Genomic DNA, 25,000 nt, shown 5'->3' with positions numbered 1-25,000 from the left:
ATCAAAAAAAAATATCAAAATCAAATTACAGGTTGTTATTTATGTAGTTTGCTCATTTTCATTGACTGGTGCCCTAACATCATGTGGTGTATTATTTTTTTTACATACCGTATTTTCTTGAATTGCCGCCGGGTATATAGTATGCGCATGCCTCGATTTACCACCGGGTCAAACTCGTTTCGCAAAATAATTAGTGCATGCCTAGAATTACCGCCGGGTCAAACTCGTTTCGCAAAATTAGCGCATGCCTAGAATTACCGCCGGGTCGAACTAGTTTCGCAAAATAATTAGCGCATGCCTAGAATTACCGCTGGGTCGAACTCGTTTCGCAAAATAATTAGCGCATGCCTAGAATTACCGCCGGGTCAAACTCGTTTCGCAAAATAATTAGCGCATGCCTAGAATTACCGCCGGGTCAAACTCATTTCGCAAAATAATTAGCATATGCCTAGAATTACCGCCGGGTCAAACTCGTTTCGCAAAATAATTAGCTTATGCCTAGAATTACCGCCGGGTCAAACTCGTTTCGCAAAATAATTAGCATATGCCTAGAATTACCGGTGGGTCAAACTCGTTTCGCAAAATAATTAGCATATGCCTAGAATTACCACCGAGTCAAACTCGTTTCGCAAAATAATTAGCGCATGCCTAGGATTATCGCCGGGTCAAACTAGTTTCTCAAAATAACTAGCGCATGCCTAGAATTACCGCCGGGTCAAACTCGTTTTTGCAAAATAATTAGCACATGCCTAGAATTACCGACGGGTCAAACTCGTTTTTGCAAAATAATTAGTGCATGCCTAGAATTACCGCTGGGTCGAACTCGTTTCGCAAAATAATTAGCGCATGCCTAGAATTACCGCCGGGTCAAACTCGTTTTGCAAAATAATTAACATATGCCTAGAATTACCGCCGGGTCGAACTAGTTTGGCAAAATAATTAGCGCATGCCTAGAATTACCGCTGGGTCGAACTCGTTTCGCAAAATAATTAGCGCATGCCTAGAATTAACGCATGCCTAGTATTACCGCAGGGTCAAACTCGTTTTTGCAAAATAATTAGCGCATGCCTAGAATTACCGCCGGGTCAAACTCGTTTTTGCAAAATAATTAGCGCATGCCTAGAATTACCGCCGGGTCGAACTCGTTTCGCAAAATAATTAGCGCATGCCTAGAATTACCGCCGGTAAGTCACGTACCTACTACGTTTTATATAACTGCAATTCTAATTATTAATATTGTGTTAGTTTGTAGTGGTGGAGAGCTGACTTTTTGTTGTTGGAGTTGCGTCTTTCAAAGCGCTTTATTTAGAAAAAATGTTTTATTAATATAGCTGCGTGTGTCAAATATGAGTCATTTTGATGCAGAGTAACATTTCAGAAACAAATCATGAGCTAAGAAAACCTGCTAACAGGCAGTAATAATTAGAGATGTTATCGGCCGATAAATGCGTTAAAATGTAATATCGGAAATCATCGCTATCAGTTTTTTTATTATTAGTATCGTTTTTTTATTTTTTTATTTTTTTATTTTTTATTAAATCAACATAAAAAACACAAAATACACTTACAATTAGTGCACCAACCCAAAAAACCTCCCTCCCCCATTCACACTCATTCACACAAAAGGGTTGTTTCTTTCTGTTATTAATATTCTGGTTCCTACATTATATATCAATATATATCAATACAGTCTGCAAGGGATACAGTCCGTAAGCACACATGATTGTGCGTGCTGCTGGTCCACTAATAGTACTAACCTTTAACAGTTCATTTTACCAATTTTCATTAATTACTAGGTTCTATGTAACTGTTTTTATATTGTTTTACTTTCTTTTTTATTCAAGAAAATGTTTTTAATGTATCTTATTTTATGAATTGTTTTAAAAAGTACCTTATCTTCACCATACCTGGTTGTTCAAATTAGGCATAATAATGTGTTAATTCCACGACTGCATATATCGTTTGATATCGGTATCGGTTGATATCGGTATCGGTAATTAAAGAGTTGGACAATATCGGAATATCGGCAAAAAGCTATTATCGGACATCCCTAGTAATAATGTTATTTTAATTGCCTTTTCAGACCCAAACAAAAAGAACTCCCGGGATGATTCATTGTGCTTTAAATTTTATAGAGACATTAAGCGATGTCATGATGATATCCTTACATCACATTCAATTTATAAGCGCATGCCTAAATTTACCACATGCCTTTGGTAAGCGCCGGAGTGAGAAGAGGTTTAAAATTAATTACCGCCCGGGCGCTAATTCGAGGAAATACGGTATGTAGCATCATCTATAAAGATACAAAGAATTGCTATTGCGATATCTAGTGGACACATTTGGAACAGCAGTTTTTTTTTATTAAACAATTTCGGCTCATTTTTATAGTTAGCAAATTCATCTCATGGGCAGCCTGTTCTGGCCCGCGGGCCTGTTCTGGCCCGTGGGCCGTACGTTTGACACCCCTTGTCTAAGTAGTCAAATAGAAAGCTCCAATGGTAATGGAACCAGCAACAAGTATGGTTAAAAAAAGGTAACAACAAAACAAAAGTGTGCAACATGAAATAGTAAAGAAAAAAACCACAACACGGAAAAGGCAATTTGTGCAAACATTGCGTGATGCTGAAGAGCTGAAGCAAGGAATTAGAGGAAAAGTGGGGATTTTTCGAGATGTGGAAAATTGTTCACATAATATTTCGATGTTTCAGTGGGTTGAAAAGTGTGACAAAAATATGTTAATTTCAGTGGAACTATTTGGACCAGAAAAGCAAGACTTTTTGAAATGTGGAAAATAGATAGCCTGAATGTTTTGCTGTCAGAATGGAATCTGTGTAGAAATGTGGAAGTAGTTGAGTGTCAGGGATAGGAATAATAAATAGAAGGTGCAGAATAACACAGTGTATGCGCGGGTGCTCTTCAGAATCCATACAATTAAAAACAAATAAGGGGAAAACACACACGCAAATAAAGAAAAGTACAATGAATGATAACAACAAAGCGTGTGAAGTGTTTGTAATTTGGAGCAGTGGAGCCTCTGATTAAGTCTTTTGGGAAATAAATTACCTTTATATCCTGAGAAAAGGAGAGGGCAGGAGGAAGAGAGGTAGGAAAATTAGGGGGGGGAGGGAATATAAATGGAACAAAAGCAACCCTGCTACTGTAAATACACTCTTGGTAATAAACAGATGAGATGGAATCTGCTGCCACAAGGAGAAGAAAGTAGGAAGAGCTGGGATCATGGACTTGCATTTTTTAATATAATATTTAAAAACTTCAACATCCTTAAGCATGGGCTCGAGAGGCTAGTTAGAACAATACATACGTAAAATAAACCATATGGATAGTTACTGTATGTACAGTCGTGGTCAAAAGTTTACATACACTTGTAAAGAACATAATGTCATGAGTTTCCAATCATTTCTACAACTCTTATTTTTTTGTGATAGAGTGATTGGAGCACATACTTGTTGGTCCAAAATTCAAGCAGAAGCTTGTGGATGGCTACCAAAAGCGCCTTATTGCAGTGAAACTTGCCAAGGGACATGTAAGCAAATATTAACGTTGCTGTATGTATACTTTTGACCCAGCACACTTGCTCACATTTTCAGTAGACCCATAATAAATTCATAAAAGAACCACATTTCATGAATGCTTTTTGTGACCAACAAGTATGTGCTCCAATCACTCTATCACAAAAAAATAAGAGTTGTAGAAATTATTGGAAACTCAAGACAGCCATGACATTATGTTCTTTACAAGTGTATGTAGACTTTTGACCACGACTGTATATCTCATTAAATGGATGAGAATAAATAAAGCTGCTTGTTCAGTGTGCGGTACAGAATAATACTTTAAAGTGCAGCCATGATGATTTTATTGCACATTCAAAACACTTCTTTGTGGTTTAGATGATGTATTGGTTGTGCTTTGGTGTACATTTTGCACAATTCAGTTTTTGAGTTTGTTCTGGAGACGTTCCCAGATTGCAAATGAAACCACCCTCTTCAAAAGTATAATAATTGATCTTTTGAAAATGTACACTGTTTGAATGTATATCTTGAAGTCGTCACAGCTATTTTTTTCCAGACACGGTTGTAAATAAACTTCATAAACATGACTTAGACATAACATGAGGTGCATCTGCACATTCTCTGATCGATTTAGAGAGTGCATAACATATAAGTGGCTTTTAGCAGCATTGATGTCCTGCACGTCGCTGTCATTATGTGCATGCCAAGATTAAATACAAATGTTTTTTTGTGTTTTCCTCCATGCCTGAAGCAAAGGGGGAGGAGCTCTTCCCTCACTGGCTGAGAGCTTTACATAATGTCCAAATAAGTACATCCACTGCCTGCAAGATCACGCCAAAATGCACGATGAACCTTATTAATTGAGGCGTCCGCATTGTTTAACACGAGTATACAACATTGTAAAAACATAATAAATCAGAAAATACATTAAATTCATCATAGGTCCCTTTTAAAACTTTATTACCTTTGGAAGGGCGAAGTCTCTAACGAGCTCGGTAATGCAACCACGCTGTCCTATGTAGTGTGTTCTGGCCTTTTTAAATGGCTAAATTGATCATTTATATGTTGCTTAAACAAAGAAAAATCACAAATAAATAAAATGAGAGTAGAAGATTAAATATTGTTACTCTTTCAAGTTGTTTAACATAAATTTAAGCAATAAACTTACCGTATTTTCTGGACCATATGGCGCACCGGATTATAAGGCGCAATGCCGATGAATGGTCTATTCGGGTCTGTTTTCATACCAAAGGTGCACCGGATTATAAGGTGCATTAAAGGCGTCATATTATGATTTTTTTCTAAATGTAAAACACTTCCTTGTGGTCTACATAACATGTAATGATGGTTCTTTGGTCAAAATGTTGCATAGATTATGTTTTACAGATCATCTTCAAGCCGCTTTCTGACAGTCGCTTCAGGATGCGCCGTTTTGTGGGCAGTCTTATTTACGTGGCTCACCTTCGGCAGCGAATCTTTGTTGTAGCGGTGTAGCGTGCAAGGACGGGAGTGGAAGAAGTGTCAAAAGATGGAGCTAACTGTTTTAATGACATTCAGACTTTACTTCGATCAATAACGGAGCAGCATCTCCACAACCGGAAACAACAACAACGCCGGAAATGTGTCCCGTGAAAAATCGTCCAAACTCTAATAACTAAAGTTCCTTGGGTGAATAATGTAAACTCACTACACCGGTATGTTTTAGCGCTTTCATGGCGAGTTTACTGACAGATATAAGTAAGAACTTTACACTACTTTATATTAGAAATGGTAAGTGCAACAACAACGCCGGAAATGTGTCCCGTGAAAAACCGTCCAAACTCTAATAACTAAAGTTCCTTGGGTGAATTACGTAAACCTACTACACCGGTATGTTTTTAGTGCTTCCATAGCGAGATATAAGTAAGAACTTTACACTACTTTATATTAGAAATGGCAACAGTGGAGGATGAATGTCCCATAACAAGACGAGAAAAAGAGGAAGCTTATCGACTACAGACTACAAAGGCGGACGCGCGCAAATTTTCAGGACTTATGCAGATCCCAAATACAGATCAGCAGGTACCAGAAAGAAAGAAAAGTTACTTTTGCATTATATTGCGAAACAAAACACCAGATAATATGTCTTACCTTCTACACACACCATAATAATACTCGTATGTTGAAGCACAGTACAATCCATCAAGCGGTGCGGCTTCATAGCTTACCAAAGTCCTAATAAAACATTCTGACAGATTTTGGAGCGCCGTGTGTAATGTTCTATACTTTCAATGGAACATATCAAATGCTGGTCTTGTTTACTTGAGTCATATTGCAGTCTGCACATATCTCTTATGTGTGACTGCCATCTACTGGTCACACTTATCATTACTCCGTGTACCAAATAAAATAGCTTCGAGGTCGGTAAGCACAACCACAATTAATCCGTACATTAGGCGCACTGTCGAGTTTTGAGAAAATGAAAGGATTTTAAGTGCACCTTATAGTCTGAAAAATATGTTAAGTAAACAAAAAGTGCTAGTATAAATAACAATATAGTCTTCATTGTATTCCTCATTACCTGATGCGACTCAGTGTACAAGCGCTATTTCCAAGACATGCTTGATAAGCTTAAAATGAACTAACATGATTCAATCATGTCACTGCTTAAAGAGGCAACGTTATGCAAAGAGAACATCTCAAAAACACAATTCTATAAATGTTCCGTCAAATGTTCTGACTGACATCGTTAGCAGCAAATTTAGTGTGATTAAAGCCATTCCCACTCGTGTGGGCGAAGACCGGAGCATAACGACATAAGAGGGACAGAAGGGAAAACAGCTTGGAGCAAAAACGTACACAAGAGCAGGGCCAATACTTCATCCACTGCAGAAAGTTATTAGTTTTGTTTGTGCAATAAAGAGCAAATTATTTTTCATGGCTGCCGCAGGTTACAGAGAATACATTTTGAATTATGATATACAGTTGGGAACATAACTGTATGATCCCCTGCTGGTTTTGTAAGTTCACGGCCTTGGAAGACATGAACAGTCCATCATTTTCATGGTTACTTTAACTGAGACGAAAATGAATTGTAAAAAAAATGAAGACTATCAATTAATTTGTGTTTTGTTTAAGAGAAGGCCATATTTTGACTGATAATAATATCAAAATCCTTGAACGCTCAAACTAATAAAAAAATAAATTAATACATAAGAGTTATATTTTATATTATGAGCAATAAAAGGGAGAAAAGAATGATCAGGACTATTAAAACGAAAGAAAAAATACAATAGATGGGATAAATATGTAATAACAGTAATAATCAGTATAAAATATAAGCCTAACAATAAATCCCTCCTATTGTAAAATGTAAATATTCAATTTTGTTTGAGTAAAGTATTTCATCCATTCCAATTTAGATAAAAAATATGAGCTGCAAGAAATACTATAATTATTAGCATGGAAGTACCCTGTCAAACACATTCTTTAAAACATGGCCAATTATAATCTTAATAAGGAGGATTTAGTGAAGGAATGTTGCATTATAATGCATTCATTTAGCTTGGGGTGTCCAAAGTGCAGCACTCAGGTCATTAAAATAAAAAATAAAAATGACCAAAAATAACAATTTATATTACATGTTTAATGTAATAATATTAATAATACATAACAACGCAACATACATGTTAAAATGGAGCAACAAGTGTAATGTCAGGAGAAAAAAATTGGAATACTGATGCTCATAACACTAATCTGACATGTCAGCTGTTTTTCTTTAGATTTACAGAACTTCCTAGTATACTGCATGGATTTTAGTCTTTTTTATTCAATTAAATAAGCCCAAAAAACTTTGATTCTTGAGTTTGCAACCCTTACGGGAAAAAGTTTGGACACCCCTGATTTAGCTAATCGGTAGATAACTGTGTTTTGGCCGTGTGATGGGGGAACAAACAAGAATGGGTAAGAGAAAAGCGACATTATGAACAGTGGCAGAGGGGGGAAAAAAGAGTACAGTACCTTTTACTCTAATATCCGGATTGTGAGCTTTTAAAGAAGAAAAGTAGAAAGATTTTAGTGTAGAATATTGGCCTCCAATACCATTATCACATCTTACATGTGATTTACCCGGCAAGTGATAGAGGAAGAAGAATTAGACACAAAAAGGTTCAGCGTAAACAAAGTAGGTAAGAAAATTGAGAGCATTTTTAGTATCAAACATGATATTTGTTCACACTGAAAGACAACCCCATACCATAATTCCTCCTCCACCAAAATTCACACTTGGCACAATGCAGTCCGAAATGTACCTTTCTCCTGGCAACCTCCAAACCCAGACTTTGTTCACACTGTAGGTCAATTCCGATGTTTTACCCTTATACGATAATAACATGTAATAGATTTTTTTCATGTGAGTTTGAATAGTACCATTTTTTTTCAAATCTGACCAAGGCCTAAATGGTAAATGGGTTATACTTGTATAGCGCTTTTCTACCTTCAAGGTACTCAAAGCCTTTGACACTTTTTCCACATTCACCCACTGAAGGCGGGAGCCGCCATGCAAGGCGCTAACCACGACCCATCAGGAGCAAGGGTGAAGTGTCTTGCTCAAGGACACAACGGAAGTGACGAGGAGGTTGGTAGAAGGTGGGGATTGAAGCAGGAACCCTCAGGTTGCTGTCACGGCCACTCTCCCAACGCCGCCACGTCGTCCCTGACCAAGGCCTATTTTGTATGTGGTCATACATTAGTCTAAACCAGTGTTTTTCAACCTTTTTTGAGGCAAGGCACATTTTTTGCATTGAAAACATCCAGAGGCACGCCACCAGCAGAAATCATAAACTCGGTTAACAGTAAAGAGTCGATGTTGCAATTGTTGGATATGACTTTAAACGATAACCAAGCATGCATCAATATAGCTCTTGTCTCAAAGTAGGTGTACTGTCACCACCTGTCACATCACGCCCTGACTTATTTTGAGTTTTTTGGTGTTTTCCTGTGTGTAGTCTTTTAGTTCTTGTCTTGCGCTCCTATTTTGGTGGCCTTTTCTCTTTTTTGGGTATTTTCCCGTAGCAGTTTCATGTCTTCCTTTGAGCGATATTTCCTGCATCTACTTTGTTTTAGCAATCAAGAATATTTCAGTTGTTTTCATCCTTCTTTGTGGGGACATTGTTGATTGTCATGTCATGTTCGAATGTACATTGTGGACGCCATCTTTGCTCCACAGTAAGTCTTTGCTGCCGTCCAGCATTCTGTTTTTGTTTACTTTGTAGCTCGTTCAGTTTTAGTTTCGTTCTGCATAGCCTTCCGTAAGCTTCAATGACTTTTCTTAGGGGCACTCACCTTTTGTTTATTTTTGGTTTAAGCATAAGACACCTTTTTTACCTGCACACTGCCTCCTGCTGTTTCCGACATATACAAAGCAATTAGCTACCGGCTGTCACCTACTGATATGGAAGAGTATTACACGGTTACTCTGCCGAGCTCTAGACAGCACCGACACTCAACAACGACACATCATTTGCAGACTACAATTACTGGTTTTCAAAAAATATTTTTAACCCAAATAGGTGAAATTAGATCATCTCCCATGGCACACCAGACTGTACCTCACGGCACACTAGTGTGCCGCGACACAGTGGTTGAAAAACACTGGTCTAAACGAACAAGTCTAAAAATGACCCATACGTCATCAAAAAGCGAAAAACGTCACAATTCTTTGCTAAAATAGATGGTTGCAAAAACAAATAGTAGACGAATCAACAAAAAACATTAAAACATTTTTAGAACTCGTGAATGTACCACACACGCCTTGTGTCAAAAATGAATCTCCTAAACTAAATAATTGAGTTAAGAAAATGATCACTCCGGTTGCACCAAAGCCGTGAAATTGCTAAAAATGCACCAGAACTGAGACCTACGCGCATCAGAGCCATGTTTACTTCCGTAAACACACTGCAGAGCGTGTGATGCCGTTGTGTTGTGTTCACGGACCCATTTCGTTCACATTAGACATCACATTTTTACACAGATCACATAAACAGATCAAATTAGACAAACACTCAGAATTGGGCATCATACCTTGTGGAGTGAACATAGGTAAAATTATGGATGGTTCTCAATTGGCACACTTCTATACTGACACAAAGTTTACGTCAAAATCCAGTGCACTACTAGCACACGGGTGTTGGACTCGAAAAACTCCAAATGGTAATTGTACAATGGTGAGTGGTCATAAATTGAGTACCTCCGTCAATGAGTTGGGTAGAGTACTTAGAGCCAAGATGGCGACTTGAGCAAGGTAAGTGTCCGTCACTGCACACTTACCATTTACACTGTTTTGAGTGGAACATCCAGGTACTGACAATAAACTGCCTTTTTTCATACTTGATACACTATATTGCCAAAAGTATTTGGCCACCTGCCTTGACTCACATATGAACTTGAAGTGCCATCCCATTCCTAACCCATAGGGTTCAATATGATGTGGGTCCACCTTATGCAGCAATTACAGCTTCAACTCTTCTGGGAAGGCTGTCCACAAGGTTGCGGAGTGTGTTTATAGGAATTTTCCACCATTCTTCCAAAAGCGCACACACTGATGTTGGTCGAGAAGGCCTGGCTCTCAGTCTCCGTTCTAATTCATCCCAAAGGTGTTATATTGGGTTCAGGTCAGGACTCTGCACAGGCCAGTCAAGTTCATCCACACCAGACTCTGTCATCCATGTCTTTATGGACCTTGCTTTGTGCACTGGTGCACAGTCATGTTGGAAGAAGAAGGGGCCCGCTCCAAACTGTTCCCACAAGGTTGGGAGCATGGAATTGTCCAAAATGTTTTGGTATCCTGGAGCATTCAAAGTTCCTTTTACTGGAACTAAGGGGCAAAGCCCAACTCCTGAAAGACAACCCCACACCATAATTCCTTCTCCACTAAATTTCACACTTGGCACAATGCAGTCCGAAATGTAGCGTTCTCCTGGCAACCTCCAAACCCCGACTGGTCCAACAGATTGCCAGATGGAAAAGCGTGATTCATCACTCCAGAGAGCGAGTCTCCACTGCTCTAGAGTCCAGTGGCGACGTGCTTTACACCACTGCATCCCACACTTTGCATTGGACTTGGTGATGTATGGCTTAGATGTGGCTGCTCGGCCATGGAAACCCATTCCATGAATCTCTCTGCGTCCTGTACATGGGCTAATTGGAAGGTCACATGAAGTTTGGAGCTCTGTAGCAACTGACTGTGCAGCAAGTCTTTGCACTACGCGCTTCAGCATCCGCTGGCCCCTCTCTGTCAGTTTACGTGACCTACCACTTGGTGGCTGAGTTGCTGTTGTTCCCAAACTCTTACATTTTCTATGGAATATTTCGAAGCGAGGAAATTTCACGACTGGATTTGTTGCACAGGTGGCATCCTATGACAGTTTCACACTGGAAATCACTGAGCTCCTGAGAGCAGCCCAATCTTTCACAAATGTTTGTAGAAACAGTCTCCATGCCTAAGTGCTTGATCTTATACACCTGTGCCAAGTGATTAGGACACCTTATTGTCATCATTTGGATGGATGGCCCAATACTTTTGGCAATATAGTGCATCTTGGGCGTGTGCCTCTAAGGAAAATTAAGTTTCAATAGCATTAACACTGTATGCAGAACAGCAAGTGTTCCAAGACTGTTGATGTTGATCACAATCTTCAATCTAAGGCTATGTCTACACTAAGCCGGATAACCCCTTAAACGAATAATTATTTAGCCTAAGCCCCGTTTCAGCCACACTAAACCAGCGTTTAAGGTTATCCTCCTTGGACAAATTTTTGCACGGGTAAGTGCGCCGTGTATTTTTTGAATCTCCGGCTCTTAGCTTTGTATGGACTCATTGATCGTTTACAAACTGAGTTCGGAGAGGAAGTGACACCAGAAAGACCGCGCCCCACACAGGAAGTGACGTCAGAAAGAACGCGCCACAACCAGCTTCATAATAAAGCGGTTTCGTAACTCGGAGCTAACCACTGGAAATATGGAGGCGAGTCATCCAGACATGCCCGTGTTTTTCCTACTTCTACATGTATAGACACTTCTGGAAATCACACATGAATACCTTAAGAGAAAGCGATTGCAGCTATTTGGGATACAACACTTCTCAGACAGCAAGAGAACTTTTGAATGTCCAGGTCAGCTGTGATTCTACTTACCAAATAACTTCGTCCATTTGTCGAAGGAGAGTCAACGAGAATGCGGGCTACCGTGGATGTGATAAAAAAGGTAGCGTGTGCTTTGTATTACCTGACCGGCGAGGGAAGACTACGGAAAACGGCGAATGCTTTTGGACTGGCAAAGCAGACGGTATCAGTTATCGTCCGCCATGTACCGTATGTCGCGGACTCAACCTATAGGTCCAGAGTATATCAAGTCACCAAAAACAAATGAACAATGAAGGTGAAGGCAAAAGAGTGAGGAGTGTCTTGACCAGATAACTAGATCCCTAACATGTTCTTTATCACATTGTTTACTTTCACATGTCCATTAAAGATTTGATTAATTTATGATGGCTCAGGTGTGATTCACTACAATAGGGCCCCACAGCACACTGGATTCCAGTTAATTGAAATACCACAACACTGGATATTGTTCAGATAAGTTAAATTTAAGAACTTGCACACAAAGCAACACTGGAGGTGACTATGACGTGCGCATTTTCCGCGCATGCGTACTAGGTCGCGTTGCGTCGGCTGACGGATGTGGAGAGGGGGTCTTAAACGACCATTGTGTGTGTCTGGACAAGGATAAAGTTAGCTGGGATTTACCCTGGATAACCTTATCCGGCTTAGTGTAAACGGGGCCTAAGGGGCATCGTCTAATTTGTGAATTCTTGCCAGAGGGCCTGACAATCAACCAGTATGTCTTCAAAGACATCCTGCAGTGTTCACATTGTTTAGTGTGCGAAAAGAGACACAAGTTGTAGCATTACCATGATAATGTGACTGCTCACAATGCCCTAAGCATCCGACAGTTCCTGGCTGGAGCCATCGTCTTGCTCTTACGACCTGGCTTTAGAGTTAACAAGGGAACTCTTTTTAAGACACAGACCACACCAAGATGGGTGTGATGGAGGAGGATCCTAAAAGAATCCTTCCTGGAGTGCATGAAGGCGTGGCAGAGAAGGTTTGTAAAGTGCATTACAAGGGGATTCCTTCAAAGGAGAAAATGTGTAGTTTGGATTAGGAACACTTAGTTAGTACAGAAGTGTGCCAATTGGGACACACGCAGCCTTTAAAGTCTCGGTAATGACAATCACTGTCAAAATTCCCAAAAAGTACAGAGTGTACACAGTATAGCTATCAAAGTCTGACGGAAGTATTCCATTTAACGGGGAACTACACACATACCGTATTTTTCGGAGTATAAGTCGCACCGGAGTATAAGTCGCACGTGCCGAAAACGCATAACAAAGAAGGAAAAAAACATATATAACTCGCACTGGAGGCCGGTCAAACTATGAAAAAAACTGTGACTTATAGTCCAAAAAATACGGTAATTATTATGAGAGACAAGATGACAAAATGTTTGTTTTTTTTTGCTTCCTAACATATACAAATCAGCTTGTTCTTGGTAGCTAGCAATGCAGCTAATGGGGGCAATCAATTCTACCACTAAATCACTGTTAAAAATGCATTCAAAACGATCAACAATTCTTCAACCTGTATAGTAACCAAACTGTATTGTTATTATGAGAGCAAACACCGAGGAACTCTTTTTCTAGCGTACTAACACATCGGCGTGCTACGGTACTAGCCGGGAAAGCTAACTGCGGCAAGAGATAAGCTAGCTTCTACGACGACACGAAACGCGTTTGAGTTTGTAATGCACGATATAATGCAATAAGACTCAAAGCTGTACTGACTAACAAACATGACCATTCATATTACAGTATCTATAAAGTATTAGCCCACATTTCATGTTTTGTTTGTACACAGCTAGCTCGACAGCGTATGTACTGCAGTTTTAATTACACGCATGACTTGTTGCGTGTATCATGATCGATATTAAAATTACTCACTCAATGGACAGTTGTAAACTTGGTCCAGCTGGACAGCGACATTTTTTTCCGGTTACCGATAATTATAGGTAAGCACTCCATTTATGTCGAAATAGCTTGGCTTCAAGTTCCACATTTTGCAGCATTCGATTTACTTTTACATAAATAAATAAATAAATGGGTTGTACTTGTATAGCGCTTTTCTACCTTCAAGGTACTCAAAGCGCTTTGACACTACTTCCACATTTACCCATTCACACACACATTCACACACTGATGGAGGGAGCTGCCATGCAAGGCTCTAACCAGCACCCATCAGGAGCAAGGGTGAAGTGTCTTGCTCAGGACACAACGGACATGACGAGGTTGGTACTAGGTGGGGATTGAACCAGGGACCCTCGGGTCGCGCACGGCCATTCTTCCACTGCGCCACGCCGTCCCTTCACTCTCTCGGCTTCCGTCTGCTCAAACGTCTCACTTTTCCTTTGTGCTGGCTTCTAGAAGCAATAGTTCATCCACCATAAATTCAGATAAAAAAAAAAAATAAGGTTGTGAATCCTCATTTGTCCAAAAATAGTCTTTTTTCTTGTTTTTTACCGAATCTGCCATGATTATAACACACACAATCGTTTTGTGTCCGAAAGGTGTTGTTGCCAGAAGTGTGGAAACGGAAATAAATACGCAGATTAATTAGTACCGGCAATGATTAAACTGATCACAATATGGTAAATATTGTACATATTACATACTGTTATGAACGTGTCTGTTAATACATTATATATACAGTTGTGGTCAAAAGTTTACATATACTTGGTTGTCTCGAGTTTCCGATAATTTCTGACATCACATAGACAAAGATAAGACCTTCTGGAGGAAAGTTCTGTGGTCAGATGAAACAAAAATTGAGCTGTTTGGCCACAATACCCAGCAAAATGTTTGGAGGAGAAAAGGTGAGGCCTTTAATCCCAGGAACACCAAACCTACCGTCAAGCATGGTGGTGGTAGTATTATGCTCTGGGCCTGTTTTGCTGCCAATGGAACTGGTGCTTTACAGAGAGTAAATGGGACAACGAAAAAGGAGGATTACCTCCAAATTCCTCAAGACAACCTAAAATCATCAGCCCGGAGGTTGGGTCTTGGGCGCAGTTGGGTGTTCCAACAGGACAATGACCCCAAACACACGTCAAAAGTGGTAAAGGAATGGCTAAATCAGGCTAGAATTAAGATTTTAGAATGGCCTTCCCAAAGCCCTGACTGAAACGTGTGGACAATGCTGAAGAAACAAGTCCATGTCAGAAAACCAACAGATTTAGCTGAACTGCACCAATTTTGTCAAGAGGAGTGGTATAAAATTCAAGCTTGTGGATGGCTACCAAAAGCGCCTTATTGCAGTGAAACTTGCCAAGGGACATGTAAAACAAATATTAACATTGCTGTATGTATACTTTTGACCCAGCAGATTTGCTCACATGTTCAGTAGACCCATAATACATTCATAAAAGAACCAAACTTCATGAATGTTTTTTGTGACCAACAAGTATGTGCTCCAATCACTCTATCACAAAAAAATAAGAGTTGTAGAAATTATTGGAAACTCAAGACAGCCATGACATTATGTTCTTTACAAGTGTATGTAAACTTTTGACCACGACTGTATATTTGCAGTGTTTATACAAAACGTTGATGGAGGGTTTTGAAGTTGTTTTTATCATCTTTAAAAATCCCCTTCAAAAAGGCATGTGTTTTAGTCTCTCATAATGGTTGTGAACAATAGGCAACATTCCATAAAAAAGTGCAGTTCCTCTTTAAGACAGAGCATAAGAGTTTCTAGCAGGATTGTATGAGGTGTGATTGGGATGTTTAGAGATGGAGGGATTAATGAAGTAAAAGTCTCATTGAGTTTAATGTCAAATTGTTCCGCCACGACACATTGCAATTTCCTCTAAACAAACGGTCCGTTGGCTAAGCGCTAAATAGATTTTTACTTGTCACACTGTTGTTCTCTCTCAGCATGCCGCTTCCAGTGAGTCACTTTGTGCGTGTGTGCGTCTAATTGATAATAACTGAAGTCAATTTGCAGCTTTTTCAAAGTGCTTCTGTAGCTGTCAGTCTGTTTGCCAACACATTTCATTTCAAGTTTTGGATTTGATACGGCAAGGCTGCCACAAATTCCCAACTATTTAAGCTGTTTAACAACACAACTTGTCACCGTACAGCTAACGTCACTTTGTTTGCATGTTTTGCATTTGCAAAAGTGCAAAGCATAACTGATCTGTTCCACACAACCTTCTCAGGCCCTTTAAGGTATTTATGGTATGGTATCCAAAGGTTGTCTATAAGGCTATGTCCACACTCAGCCGGATAACTCATTAAACACATAATTATTTAGCCTAAGCTTCGTTTCAGTCACACTAAATCATCGTTTAAGGTTCCCCTCCTTGGATATTTTTTTACACGGGTAAGTGCGCCGTGTATTTCTTGAATCTCCGGCTCTTAGCTTTGTATGGACTCATTGATCGTTTACAAACTGAGTTCGGAGAGGAAGTGACACCAGAAATACCGTGCCCCACACAGGAAGTGACGTCAGAAAAAAAGGTTCATAATTAAACGGTTTCGTAACCCGGAGGTAACCACTAAAAATATGGAGGAGAGTCCTCCAGACATGCCCGTGTTTCTCCTTCCGTCTGTACACATGCTTGTGGAAATCACACATGAATACCTTAAGAGAAAGTGATTGCAGCTATTTGGGATACAACACTTCTCAGACGGCAAGAGAAAGTTCCAATGTCCACGTCAGCTGTAATTCTACTTACCGTACTGAATAACTTTGTCCATTTGTCAAAGGTGAGTCAACAAGAATGCGGGCTCCCGTGGATGTGATAAAAAAGGTGGCGTGTGCTTTGTATTACCTGGCCGACGAGGGAAGACTACGGAAAACATTGAATGCTTTTGGATTCCAGTTAATTGAAATACCACAACACTGGATATTGTTCAGATAAGTTAAATTTAAGAACTTGCACACAAAGCAACACTGGATGTGACTATAACGTGCGCATTTTCCGCGCATGCGTACTCGGTCGCATTGCGCCGGTGCACGGAGGGGAGCAGGGGGGCTTAAACGAACATTGTGTGTGTGTGGACAAGGATAAGGTTAGGTGGGATTTACCCTGGATAACCTTAGTGTAGAAGGCTTAGTGTAGAAGGGGCCTAAATCTCATTCATCCGGGTATTCTCAGGACTTTCAATCGATCACAACTGGACCATTCAGTTTGTCTTAGAATATGTTACAGTATCTACAAGTAGTGCTTGATGCAATAATTATGTTGCAAAGTTAATAGAGAATTATGACGTCTTTGTGAGCATAAAAGGGAAACAGGGGGAACACAAAACGTTTTTCTAAAGATGGCTTCTCTCATCTTCTCCATGGCTGGAGCGCCCAAGTAATCCTAGGCCCATGGGAGGATGTCCCAAGGCGAACAGGTCCTTGGTGGGAGGCCAGACACGGAAGTAGAGCCCGCATCTCAACCTGGAGCCAAGCATCTGGTATTTGATGGAGCCCGGTCAGGCACAGCCCAAAAAATCTACATTGAAATCACCTCATATAGACCCTACCACCTGCTGAGGGTTCCCTGTAATGTGCCATATACAAGGCAGTCAAGGACAGGCATCTTTATGTCCTGGGTTTTGTCGCCGCAAAGCCAGAAGGCAAAGCTCTCGATTTCCCTTACGTTTGTACCTTCGCCTACGGGAACGAGCTTTGGGTAGTGAGCGAAAGAGCTGACATAATAGACGTTTCCACTTATATCAGACTGGACTGGGTGAGGAGCTCGGGTATCCAAGAGTAGCTCAGAGTAGAGACACTGTTCTTTCACATGGTGAGCAGCCAGTTGAAGTAGCTGTGAAGTGTGGGCTTCCCTACCGAAGGCAACTTAACGATGTAGCATACACTATGCCTGCCTTGCTGACAGGGTTTTGATCTATTTATGCCAGAGATATTCAACTAAATTGTTTTTGAGGCCACATTTTCAGAAAGCTGAGGACTGGGAGGTCATACTTCTTCCTTTACTATTTTGCATATTCCTGAAAATAAACATTTGACATTTGTCTATTCATTTTGTCTGTGTTACTAAATCCGGGGAGGAAAACAGCAATGTCTATATAACAAGGGCACTCTGCTGGTTTTAAGGACCTACTGCTGACAAGCTAGCCTATACTCAAGTGTTTTTTAGGACTCTGCTATAAAAATGTGGGCCAGTCTGGTGTCATTCCAGGCCACTAGTTGAATAGCGCTTTTATATTTTGAGACCAAGTAACCACAGCTGTTGTTGACCAGCTATTTAGCTTCCTGTGTAGTAATAATGAACAATGGCGACAGAAGCGAAACATCTAATTTGTTGTTGGAGCTTCTTCTTTTCGAGTCCGTAGCAATCTCAGACGTCGTTCTGCCAGTATCGAGCACAGGCCGCAGCTGATGGGGTAGGTTCTGACACCGGGGGGCATTGGCACATTGCAGAAAGTGGGGCATTGGCGTCTAGTGTGTCGTTTGCTGTGTAGTTCCAGGCTTTCATCAGTGCTTTGCATTAGCCTTGTTCCGCACGCATATTTTAAGAAACTTCCATATTTTCCAGTCAAAGTCGTGGCCACGATCGAGGCTTTCCGTTGGTGTGATTCCTCTGCCCAGCCATTTAAGAGCTTGTGTGTCCTTCATCTTCCCAGATGTTGGTCCTTGCTACATGTTTGGTTGCCTGGAGGTGCAGGACTGTCTGCACAAAACTGGCTCTGGATCGGAGCCTGCGTGGGGGTACTACATGGCCATGTAAGGGGTGTCTGATGTCTGTCTCTTGTATTCTGTTCATCTTGAGCGATACCTTCTCACTGGAGCTGAAACTACTCGATGTGGAACATCAGTCCGTTTTGGTACCTGCTCAGTGGCCTTGTGGTTAGAGTGTCCGCCCTGAGATCGGTAGGTCTTGAGTTCAAACCCCGGCCGAGTCATACCAAAGACTATAAAAATGGGACCCATTACCTCCCTGCTTGGCACTCAGCATCAAGGGTTGGAATTGGGGGTTAAATCACCAAAACGATTCCCGAGCTGCTCCCCTCACCTCCCAGTGGGTGGAATAAGGGGATGGGTCGAATGCAGAGGGTAATTTCACCACACCTAGTGTGTGTGTGACTATCAGTGTACATTTTACTGTACATGTCGTTCTGTCGTTCTGAAAGAGCTCGTATTTGCGCATTGCATACTTCTTCACTGAGATGCTCTCCAATTTGCGTCATCGTCTCTTATGTTTGGCACATTCGTGGGAGGGTAAAACCTGACATGATGTACTTCAAGCCTCGAGACAGTCTTCCGCTTGAACGTGATACAATAGATGGATGAATGGAATTGGCTTCTCACATGCAAAGATGAAAGAACACATGTTGGATGTCCTCAAGTGTTTTCTTTCTTTGCTATGTCACATTCCTCTTCTTTGTTTTTGGAATTACAATGTGTCAGTCTAATCATGGTATAATAATGCAGGCCTCTTCAGGGTTTACTGGTAAAAACTTAGCATTGTAAGCCAAACTCAACCATGTCTGAAACGTGACAATGGATTACAATTACAATCTACTGCCTGGGCTTCTGGCAACCTACACAATTATGCAAGGGTTTACACCGGGAATTATAATAGCTACACAAGAGAATTGAATATCTTTGGATTTATATTTGCTTTTGTACATAATCTCAATTCAAAGCAATCAGTGCATCATCCATACAAAGTATGTCGATGCACATTCATGATAGATACAAAGACAAAACAATGGTCAAGAATCAAGTAGAAGTACCACCATGCATTATTCCCTCACAATTTATGAAGTACAGTATTGGAATGCAGTGCTCAACTCTGTTGATGTGATCCACTTACCGATATTGCAATGCTCCCCGGTCCAGCCCTGGTCACACTCACACTTGCCCTCCTTACACACACCGTTCTTGCTACATAAGGGATGGCAGGCCTTCTGGTCACACACAGTTCCGGCCCACCCTTCTTCGCATCGGCACAGACCACCATAACAAACGCCGTGGTGACCGCAGACCACCTGACAGACCTCTGTATGGAAAATACAAATATAATACATATTTTATTATAAATTAGTTAAGTCTGAGGAGTGTTGGACTTCTCAGATGCTTAAAATGCAGACCTAACATAACACAGTCACACAGACTTAAACGGCGTGTGCAACAACAACAGCAATGAGGCAACAAACATGGCTGTAGACGCGAAGTTGATTCATGAAATGCAACCTGAATGATTTATCCGGGAGAGTCTTGATATCAATTTTCTTGACCAAGCCACACACAAAGAAGTTGTAGACATCCATGCTTTTCCAAGTTTTTATCTGTTTTGTTGTGTAGAATGATATCTGGAGCACCAGATAGTTCGACATGTCTGGGAATGCGACGGATCATCCTTGGGATCACTCAACAAATATTTTTTTTGATAACCGATAGGGATATATTAGATTCCATTGCATAGTTTGATTATAATGTTAAGATCTAGGCCCCTTGTGCGTTTCTGGGTGTTGTTGATAAACGGTTTTCGCCTTGCATAGGAGAGTTTTAACTTGCACTTACAGATGTAGCGACCAACTGTAGTTTCTGACAGTGGGTTTCTGAAGTGTTCCTAAACCCATGTGGTGATATCCTTTACACACTGATGTCGCTTGTTGATGCAGTACCGCCTGAGGGATCGAAGGTCACAGGCTTAGCTGCTTACGTGCAGGGATTTCTCCAGATTCTCTGAACCCTTTGATGATATTATGGACCGTAGATGGTGAAATCCCTAAATTCCTTGCAATAGCTGGTTGAGAAAGGATTTTCTTAAACTGTTCAACAATTTGCTCACGCATTTGTTGACAAAGTGGTGACCCTCGCCCCATCCTTGTTTGTGAATGACTGAGCATTTCATGGAATCTACTTTTATACCCAATCATGGCACCCACCTGTTCCCAATTTGCCTGTTCACCTGTAGGATGTTCCAAATAAGTGTTTGATGAGCATTTCTCAACTTTATCAGTATTTATTGCCACCTTTCCCAACTTCTTTGTCACGTGTTGCTGGCATCAAATGCTAAAGTTTAATGATTATTTGCAAAAACAAAAATGTTTATCAGTTTGAACATCAAATATGTTGTCTTTGTAGCATATTCAACTGAATATGGGTTGAAAATGATTTGCAAATCATTGTATTCCGTTTATATTTACATCTAACACAATTTCCCAACTCATATGGAAACAGGGTTTGTAAATCGTTCCTGCCTGAGGCCATGCCTGGTTTTATAGGTAAACAATTATTATTGACTATTATTACAGTTATTGTATTTGTTTGCTAAATTTCTACATTAATTTTGTAATTACATATTTTGTAATTGCACTTTCATTTTGAATCAAATTGAAGAAAGTATGATTTAAATTCCAATTGATGATTTTGGTGTATTTCAGAATCATGCTATAGTATATCAACTGAAGTCTTTGACAGAGTTCTGATGCAGTCAGGATCACAGCTGCCAACCTTCAAGTTGAGTGATGACCACTTAGCCACCAGTCAAAAATACATCCTGGAACGTGTTTACCAGAAGGTTTTAGTTTTGGATCTATGTCCTGGAGATTGTCCGCCTAAGGGGTGAGGGAAGGTAGTACCAGAGGGTCACTGTTCCGTTTGTTTCCTAGTGTATATACTGATACACTGATTTCAAAAACCTTATACACCCTATAAACCTATACCAAAGGTCAGCATCCCGCGGCTCTCGAGCCGCATGTGGCTCTTTAGTGCCGCCCTAGTGGCTCTCCGGAGCATTTTTAAAAAAGGATTAGAAATGGAAAAAGATGGGGGAATTTTTTTTTGTTTTGTTTTAGTATGGTTTTTGTTTGAGGACAAACATGACACAAACCTTCCTGATTGTTAGAATTACCACTGTTTAATATGTTTGTGTGTATTCTTCACTGATGAGACTATTTGGTGAACATGGTTTTGTCCTACTAATTTCGGCGGTTCTTGAACTCACCATAGTGTGGACTGTGACGCAACAGTTTGTTTACATGTCAAATCTTCCACTCCTTCGTTGTCTCATTTTGTCCACCAAACGTTTCATGCTGTGCATGAATGCACAAAGGTGAGCTTTGTTGATGTTATTGACTTGTTGGAGTGCTAATCAGGCATATTTGGTCAGTGCATGACTGCAAGCTAATCAATGCTAACATGCGATTTAGGCTAGCTGTATGTACATATTGCATCATTATGCCTCATTTGTAAGTATATTTGAGATCATTTAATATCCTTTACTTTTATCCTCTTTGTATACAATTTAGTTTTGCATGTCTCATGACACATTATCTGTATGTAATATTGGCGTTGTGTGCCATGTTGTTCCAGACCACAGCAAACATTACCTAGCTTGCCAAAGATTGTAATAAATCTATTAAAAGAAGACAGCCTGTCATTTCCTTTAAATTGGACACACACATCTATACCTTTGGCCATTAAAAGCCAGTAATTTCCAGGAGTTATGTCAGCTTCTAAGTAGCCTCTGTTTTACTAATGGTTTCTAATGTTGTAAAAATGTGTAGAATAAATATACATTTTCAACATTTCTGTCAACAATGATTTGTGTCAGCCTGCGACACCTAGTCATTTTGATAGTAGGCTATTATAGCTAATACAGACACTTATGTCATGTGTTGCCTTCATTATACCAATTATAGAAGACTTTTAAAGTCGTTTTGATAGTAGGCTATTATAGCTAATATAGACTTCATTATAACACTTATATACAGCTTTTCATTTTTTGCAGCTCCAGACAGATTTGTTTTTTGTATTTTTGGTCCAAAATGGCTCTTTCAACGTTTTGGGTTGCTGACCCCTGCCTTATACAGTAGTGCTGTATTGGAATACTCTTCTATCGTTCATCGTTTCCTTGCTGACGCTCAGCTCAGTTCAGCGACACAAGGATATTGACACCTCGTTGGCTTATTTATATTTCAATTATAAGTCTGGAAATGAATGACAGAACATTTTGGATTGACAGTAACGTCATCGGAAAATAACATAAGAAAATTAAAAACATATTTTACCTTGTGTGCACCCAGATATCACTAAATAATTTCCATAGAAATGCACACTTGTAAGTAATTAGAAAAAAACAGCATCTTAAAGTATCATTCATAAATGATCATAAAAGTAAGAAAAGTTACAAGTTCAAGTGACAGATTATGTTTTTGCCATTTTTAGTTTTAATATAACTGGATTATGAAACAAATCTATAGGCAAGTAGAACTATAAACTGATTCATGTTGGATTATATTGTTTTTTTCATTAAACAAAGATTTTTTTTTCCTCTCTTCAAAACAGCGGGATTGAAGAAAGAATATGATGCCATGCACTGCACAACAAAGTAGATATTTTCTGACAAAAAACTATTGTGGCCTTTTTATTTTTATTCCAGATATACATTTAAATCATGAATAATAATAATCTAATAACAATTATTAGTAGAGATGTCCGATAATATCGGCCTGCCGATATTATTGGCCGATAAATGCGTTAAAATGTAATATCGGAAATTATCGGCATCGTTTTTTTCATTATCAGTATCCTTTTTTTTTTTTTTTTTTTTTTTTTTTTTATATATTAAATCAACATAAAAAACACAAGATACACTTACAATTAGTGCACCAACCCAAAAAAAACCCTCCCCCATTTACACTCATTCACACAAAAGGGTTGTTTCTTTCTGTTATTAATATTCTGGTTCCTACATTATATATCAATATATATCAATACAGTCTGCAAGGATACAGTCCGTAAGCACACATGATTGTGCGTGCTGCTGGTCCACTAATAGTACTAACCTTTAACAGTTAATTTGACTAATTTTCATTAATTACTAGTTTCTATATAACTGTTTTTAAATTGTTTTACTTTCTTTTTTATTCAAGAAAATGTTTTATGCTTATTTTATTAATTTTTTTTAAAAGTACCTTATCCTCACCATACCTGGTTGTACAAATTAAGCATAATAATGTGTTAATTCCACGACTGCATATATCGGTTGATATCGGTATCGGTTGATATCGGTATCGGTAATTAAAGGGTTGGACAATATCGGAATATCGGATATCGGCAAAAAGCCATTACCGGACATCCCTAATTATTAGTTTATTACACTATTCAATACAACCAAGTTTTTCATAAAAATCGTAGTACAATCTATTGTATGGATTTGTATACAATATGTGTTATGTAAAAGTTGAAATGTTAAAATTGTGCTGTTTTGAGAAATTAAATGTCAATTAAATTGGGGGGCTGATTTGAAATAAAAGTGATTTGAGTAACAAGCTTGGTTGTGGAACGATTCGTGCTCATAAGTTGAAGTACCACGGTATTTAGATATTTCTTCTTTTTTTTCTCCAAAGAATGGCATACAGGAGAAGTATGATTCAATAAACTCAACTTCCTTCGGCTCCTTTTCAAACATGTTGAATTATGCAAGTGTGAAAATGTACTTTAAAGGGACATCTATTATGAGTACTTACCTGCTGTTGTGTATTTGGGTTCTGCATAAGTCCTGGCAATTTGAAATGAAACCATAGAGGCAAGGCGGACATATCTATAAAACAATTTTGCTTTCATTCATACTTTCGTGAAACAATCCGTTTGGAGTTTGCACAATCTGTGACGTTTTTACAACCGATGACGTCCATATAAGGTATCAATTTACCCAAAGTACTTTGTGCGAGTCCGCCATTTGTTGTCCTCGCTGTAGTCAAAAAGTTCCTTCTTTCCTTCGTACATGCACATGCATCCTTCAGTAAACTTCATGGTACAAACCTAAGGAGCAGTCTGGTCCGGTCCAGTTCTGGTCACAGGTACAAGTGCTGGTCTCTGCATTGAAAGTGCCATGACCCGAACACTGGTCTGGACACATAGCCTTGGCAATCTCACAGCTGGCTCCGCCCCAGCCCAGCTGACAGTGACACTCGCCATGAATACACACTCCATGGGCGGAACAACTGGGGTCGATGCAATCAACTGGAGGCGCAGAGAGAAAGAAATACACATTAAAAAAAGCTCAGCCACACTGCCTATTCTAAAGCAGATATATACATATATCTACAACTATTATTTTTTTGTGATAGACTGACTGGAGCACATACTTGTTTGTCACAAAAAACATTCATGAAGTTTGATTATTTTATGAATTTATTATTGACAACGATAAGACCTTCTGGAGGAAAGTTCTATGGTCAGATGAAACAAAAATTTAGCTTTTTGGCCACAATACCCAGCAATATGTTTGGAGGAGAAAAGGTGAGGCCTTTAATCCCAGGAACACCAAACCTACCATCAAGCATGGTGGTGGTAGTATTATGCTCAGGGCCTGTTTTGCTGCCAATGGAACTGGTGCTTTAC

At 39.6% G+C, this 25,000-nt stretch overlaps 1 protein-coding gene across 11 annotated transcripts in view; it reads right to left on the bottom strand.

Moving 5' to 3' along the window:
- tenm3 (teneurin transmembrane protein 3) overlaps positions 1–25,000 on the bottom strand; it is an 822,859-nt gene that overhangs the window by 214,731 nt on the left and 583,128 nt on the right. For 7 of the 11 annotated variants that reach the window (XM_061988364.1, XM_061988365.1, XM_061988363.1 and 4 more), the window contains 3 exons: positions 24,419–24,619; positions 19,458–19,643; positions 7,533–7,559 (listed from right to left, as the gene is read on the bottom strand). In XM_061988364.1, the coding sequence (XP_061844348.1) occupies positions 7,533–7,559; positions 19,458–19,643; positions 24,419–24,619 (414 nt within the window). The remainder of the gene's footprint in view (positions 1–7,532; positions 7,560–19,457; positions 19,644–24,418; positions 24,620–25,000) is intronic. The other 4 variants (XM_061988367.2, XM_061988368.1, XM_061988370.2 and 1 more) reach the window with 1 other exon arrangement.

This window comes from Nerophis lumbriciformis, linkage group LG27, assembly GCF_033978685.3.
Source record: "Nerophis lumbriciformis linkage group LG27, RoL_Nlum_v2.1, whole genome shotgun sequence".
Lineage (NCBI taxonomy): Eukaryota > Metazoa > Chordata > Actinopteri > Syngnathiformes > Syngnathidae > Nerophis > Nerophis lumbriciformis.
This window is presented reverse-complemented; position numbering and strand designations above follow the sequence as displayed.